This window comes from Anopheles ziemanni, chromosome 2, assembly GCF_943734765.1.
Source record: "Anopheles ziemanni chromosome 2, idAnoZiCoDA_A2_x.2, whole genome shotgun sequence".
In the NCBI taxonomy this organism is placed as follows: domain Eukaryota; kingdom Metazoa; phylum Arthropoda; class Insecta; order Diptera; family Culicidae; genus Anopheles; species Anopheles ziemanni.
The window spans coordinates 30,746,175-30,752,439 of NC_080705.1; the positions used below are offsets into that span (position 1 = coordinate 30,746,175).

Sequence of the window (6,265 nt, forward strand, 5' to 3'; positions counted from 1 at the left end):
AGTTTCGAAGAAGATTTTCTTAAACCAAAAATGTATCTTACTTTGAGAAAGAACGATTAAAACACATTAAAATTGCCCCTCTTTTGCCGAAGCCAACATGTTTTCTCAACCAGAGCGCACACATTTGTTGGACAATGTGGGCTGATTTTGCAACCGTTTTCTTTCTTCTTCACTAAACGTTTACAATGTTGTTACTAGCGAGAAAAAGCAACACAAGCACGTGTTGAACACGACCGACCCCGAAAAACTTCCATCGCGTTCCTGGGCAGACCCAACACCACAAGAAAAAACATATCACGGCCTAACATAGTACTGCCACCTTGGCGAGGTATCGAATTCGTTCCGACGGCAGCCATAATTGCGTTTAAGCAGCGTAAAATTGCTGTGAGAATAAATTACGATCGGTCGTGGCAGTGGCCCGGTTTGTCGTTTTTTCCCGTTCGTTCGATTATTCGCCACATATGAGGAGATCTCGGTTTTCCTTCCTCTTCTTCTTTCCATTGGTATATGTGTTGATCATTTCACACAAAAGTTGCAACACACGACCAACAAATTTGATTTGAACTGAGTATTATTTTATTTGTAAAATATGGAGAAGCAACAACGCACTTCGAAAGCGAAAGAGAATTGAGAACATATTTAAAAGTGACATTAAAAATAGCTACGGGCGATAATCAGCCATTCACGATAGGTATCAATTCTCACTAACCCGCGAAACGTCCCCGGTTACGTCCACCTTAAAGTGAAGCCTTCGCAAATGGCCCGAGAAACAAAAACACTCCCCGGTATAATTCGAAAGTACCTAGGCCGTATGTGAAATTTGACTATAATTTAGTCATTATCGCCCTCAAACGTACTCCACCGTCGGTCGGTTCGGTTGCCATCCGTTTTAGATAGAGCATCGTTTTCCCTAGCGGACCCCTTTCGTAATGGTCGGAGTTATGTCATACCGGTTCAAAAACATGCATATCTAAAATGCCTCCAAAAGCAGGTCTCCTATATGCAACTCTTAGAATCGTGGTGGCATTTAAGGAATGGAGGAAGAAAGTTGAAGATTGCCATCCAAGGTGGATGCCGGCCGAACCGGTAGCACCACGAGGCGGATTATTATCAGAGGATTTTGCTAATTACGAAACTCTTCCGCTGAATGTCGCGGACGGTGAGGTCTGCCTAGACGCGTGGACATCCACTCGCCCGGTGCTAATGGCGTAAGATACCAGAGATTGCGATTGAGTCTGTGGCATCATCGGGTGGACAGCGAAAGGTTAAAGGAAGACCGGCTCGGGCTCTTACTTCATATAGCGTTTCCATACACACAACACCACGATCGCAGCGGGAAGCGAAAGAAGCCTTCGTCTACCTTCGATTGGATCGCTAAATGATGACACTTCCATGCCGAGAAAGAGTCGATTATCAGCCATACTCACAAACACACCGTCTCTCGAGACGTCGCGGCGAAAGTTCAACCAGACCTTGGACGATGCTTCCTGCCTGGTGGCACACACCAACCTCGTTCAAAGGCCGTGTTGTGCATGTTAGCGTTACTGTTTGTGCACACGATCAGAAGAGAGTCGTGTCGGACGTGATCTTCATCGCGCCCCAGCACGCAAAACAAGATGTTCGTTTGATCGGGCGTCACTAGCGCTCCCGGGACCATTATGGGGAGGAAAGTGAAAGTGATGCTACGGCCTAAGGCTGTAGACTTTCTTCGGCAGCACCCCGGAGCCTACGAGTCTTCCCGTATGCTTAGACGATGTCAAAAACGGTGGATGCGCCGATGCAGGTCCTGAGGCTGTATCGTCCAGAGGTGTACGCTTCGGGCTGCGCCAGAAGAGCTATTGGCGATCACGAAGATCCGATTAGTTCGACCAGAGGACCTACGGACACCATAAAATCGTCATCGACACGAACCCAACGTTCCCTTAAACGGTGGAATACCGGATGCCGGATCCATTTGCACCATTGGATACGGTACTCACGCGAACGGCAAATACTACCGGGGAGATACTTGAGCCGGTCCAAACTTCCATTACGTGGTCGGTTCTTTCCGTAAACCCGGTACGGTTGGGCGAAGGGTGTCCAAAATGTGGTTCCTTCCAATGACCGGTTGCTTGCTTCGGGAGAGTTCACAAATCGCCTCTCGCCTTACATAAACACAGTCCATTTGTGGCGTACCATCATCATAAGCCCGCTGGAGATGGTGCAATTGCTCTTAATAGTCGCTAAACTGTACCGAAATATGATTTTGAGTGATTTTTAATAGTTCATCCGAAGAAAACGCAGACAAGGTAGAAAATGGACTTTTGGAAAAACAACGTTCGAATAAGGGTTTGATCTCACCGTGAAAGGGGTTCAAAATTGATCTTGCTTTCGATGGATTAACTGCAAATAACAGAAGTAATGAAAGAGTTGGACTGAAATTTGGAACGAAAGGAATAAAAACGTTTGCATTTAAATTCGTATGATCATCTGGAAGGAAATGATTTAAAAGAACGATCAACAATGTTTGAATTTCATCGCAGGCTTAGTTCTCAAGTATTGCCAACATAAACAGAAGATATTGAATTGAAGCTTGGATAAATGTTAATGTGTTAATGTTGAAACCATATAGGCAGTTCGGAGTAGCACTAGCTTTAGTTTCATAGAATTCATATACCAACTTCATCTTAAGTGATTTTATTACTAGTCTTACATTTATGAAACCAACAAGTAAACAAATATTAATTAAGAGAACGGTTCAATTCATCATTCTAACACATTTCACCATATACAGTACTTTCGTATTTACCGACCGCCTTCTCCCAAGACGACCCAAGTCGAGTTCATCAACCGCGAAAGATGCCCACCTGGAAAGAGCCTTGTCCTTTTATTGAAGAAGATCCGTCGGCTTCCCATCGCCCGAACGGAAGGCATAAGTGAAGAACGGAGGGACAAGATAAACATCCCATCGTCACCATACGACTGGGAACGAAAACCGGACGCCATGGACTGGACCGGTGTGTTTGAACTACAGACTAATGCTTTTTTCATAGCTTGCACCGTAGGCCTTTTGCTCCGGGAGGACCGTAGGCGAAGGCAGCTGGGAAAACATTACGGCGAAGAGGTTACCACCCTTCCCCAGGTACTGAAAGATGATCGCCGGTATTTATTGTTATCGGTAGGACCTTTCAAAATGCAGCATTACGCTAAGATAGTGGTCCTACAGGAGGTACTGTCTAGTAGACTATTGCACAAGTGGACCCTCCGAGAGCATCCGGCTGCTGTGCCGCGGGGTTATCTATCTATGCAGACCTAATGGCCAGGACGGGTCGTGATGCGATGGCGAAGGGTTTTAATGATGATGATCATGATGAGTGAGATGAAAGTTTGCACCGAGCGTTGGGGAAAAATGCAACGGACGCAATTTGATAGAGTAATACTCGCTCCCAGCTTCGGCCCTCAAAGAGCAGACTCGCTAATGTCCGCCATATCCTTCCAAGCGAGGTACGGCAAAACATCATTATCAAATGGGTGGAAAGTGCGGATGTTACCCGATCTTCAGTATGAGGTGAGTGGTATGTGCAGCCCCAGTGTTGTCATGCAAATGTAAATATACCCGAGCGGAAAAACGTGACACTTGTTATGGCGTTGGGCGCTCAACCAGGTGGAACTGGTAGTGCGGTGTCGTTGCGCGTGAGTTAACGAAATAAACATCGCGCTTAACAACCACCGTAATGCAACTACTCCTCTACTCTTCATCTAAAAAGTGCCGCGGACTCGACTGCAGAACAACTACTCACCGTCGGGACTCGCGTAGATCTCCTCCACGTTGCCGTAGATCGGCTCGTTGGCTATCAGGTTCCCGGTGCGTCGCTTCCGTGCGTACGTGTGTACCGGAACCAGCGTCGGAAACTTGCCGTTCGACGTCACCCGGCCGAATCCGGCCGGACCACGGCTCACTCGTTCGGTCGCCGTGGAAGCGAAGAACGAGTCAGCCGACGAGTCGGAACTGGCGCTGGCGCTGTACTGCTGCCGACGATGTTGTTGTTGCTGATGGTGCTGATTGTCACCACCGGTACCAACTCCATTGCTGCTGTGACTACCGCTTCGACTGCTGCTACCACTGTTCGGGACTTGGATGCTGTTTCCACCACTTCCACCGAACAGCTTCTTAAACGACGAGGACTTTGAGGACGAAGGCGAGGAAGACGTGGACGAGTACGGTGACATCGACGACGGTGGCGAGTCGTCCCGGTATCCACCGATAGTGTCATACTCCGACGAGTCCCCACCGGACTCTCTGGTCCCGAAGTGGGACTTGAGCAGCGTACGGGGGAACTTCGTGCCAGCCGAAATCGTATTGTAGAGCATCTTGCCAAAGCCCACCCGCTTTCCGGATGACTTCTTAGGCTTTTCCGGATCCAACCTGGGAAGCAGGTCCGCCGGGATATCCTCTAGGATTGGGCGACCCTTGATGGTGCGGTTCCGGGATAAGGTTGCCGTCGACTTCGGAATACTCGCCAGCGAACCATTACGGCTTCCCTCGCGGTAGATCTGTGAGCAGAGATCGTTGTCGGATCGGTACGTCGTCATGCGGTCACCGATGGACAGGTTACTCTCGCTGTCATCGCTGCCACGCCGGTAGTCGGCCGGGCTGGACTTGTCACGGTACCGAACCCCGTTATCACAGATCGTACTCGCGCGCAGCTTACTCTCGAGCCTATCAACGTCGGATTCTGGACCGCCCGGATAGCGACTCACCGGAGGCCGATGCAGATGGTCCGAGTACTCATCCATTGGTTTCTGCTGACGGATTCGCTCCTTTTTCGGTTGCTGCTGCATTTGCTGTGGGTGCAGGAACGTTTCCCTCCGATCGAGCGTCCTCTGCTGGGCCATCGGAATCTGAGCTGCGACTGTATTGGACCGTTTGAGTGTGGAGCTACGGGATCTCTCCTCCACCGGGAGCATGTTTGCGTAGTGTCCACTGTCGAACTCCGCCACACTGGATCCACGCAGCGTTGCCCGTGGTTTGTGCGTCTTCTCCAACATTCTACCCCGGACGGTGTGGTACTTCGTCGCCCCGCCGTCCCCTTCCGGGTAATGATGACTATGCACCTGTGGTTCCTTCAGCTCATCCCACTCCGGATACTGACGCTGTCTGGCGCGCCGTATCGTTGCCGGACGGTACCCATTAAGGGCCTTCAGAACTCCATTACCCTCCTGAAAGGTGTCCGTTTCCTCCTCGTCTTCCGGCAGTCCTTCATCATCCTCCGAAGAGCCGGTTCCCTTCGCCGTTCCCCTGTACGCTTCAGGTGATGCACCGGAACTCGCTCCCACCTCGTGATGACTCTCGATCAGCGAGTTCATACTGGACTGCACCTTGTTCCAGTTGGCCTCGTACAGGGCACCCATTGCACTGCGCTGCTCCAACGAGAGGCTCGTATCGATCGCACGACCCGGATGGTGTGTGATCCTCATGGTTTCCTCCGCTTTCCGAAAGGTCAAATCTTAATCTCAGGCGTCACAAAAAGACTCTCAACCGCTTGTACACACCGCAACACTTCGTTGGCCGGGTCCTCTCGCACACTATATCACACCGTTCGCCATCATGGGCAGCAGCTTCCTCGATGGACTGTACGTACGTAATCGGGCGTGAGTATTTACAGCACAACGCACAACACAACGCGGAACACGCGCCTTTTGAGCGGTGCTTGAGGGTTCACTTCGCCACACACTAAACGCACCGACTGCCGCAATCCATCCAGCGGGTCGCCATATGTAATTATTTTATTTGATACGCTTCAGCTGCACGACAGCGCACACACAGAGATAGAGGAGGGAAATACACATTGATCACACCTTCAGCTATGAGGAGACGAGCCATAATGAATCACAATGACGATCTTCGGAGCGTACACAACGCTTACAAACGGAGGGTTACTGGGGGGTTTACTGTGCTGACGATGAACATCATCGACAAGTAATCGCACGTATTTGTTACGGATTTTCCAAACGGTAAGTTGTGCCTGAAGCTCGAATGTCGAATGGAGGATGCATGCCAACTAGCGAGCTGATAAGAGAAACGGGTTTCAATTTCCATCACAACACAGACGCATGCGAAGTGGTGTGGCGTCTCTCCTGATAGACTAAGTAGCGTAAAACCACATTCAATAACAACACAAATCTACCGAATCAAATTGACGCAATTCCGGCCCAACATGTCTTGGATTTGTGATTCGTGTCCAATTCCACAAGCGTAAAGAAAAAATGGCGACATAGATTGGCT

General features: G+C 49.7%; 1 protein-coding gene across 1 annotated transcript in view; it reads right to left on the reverse strand.

The window, feature by feature from the left end:
- Positions 1-5,457, reverse strand: part of LOC131282835 (cGMP-dependent protein kinase, isozyme 2 forms cD5/T2) — a 35,324-nt gene extending 29,867 nt beyond the window's left edge. The window contains exon 1 of the mRNA XM_058312376.1: positions 3,780-5,457. Within this exon, the coding sequence (XP_058168359.1) occupies positions 3,780-5,457 (1,678 nt within the window). The remainder of the gene's footprint in view (positions 1-3,779) is intronic.
- Between the last annotated feature and the right edge of the window lie 808 nt (positions 5,458-6,265).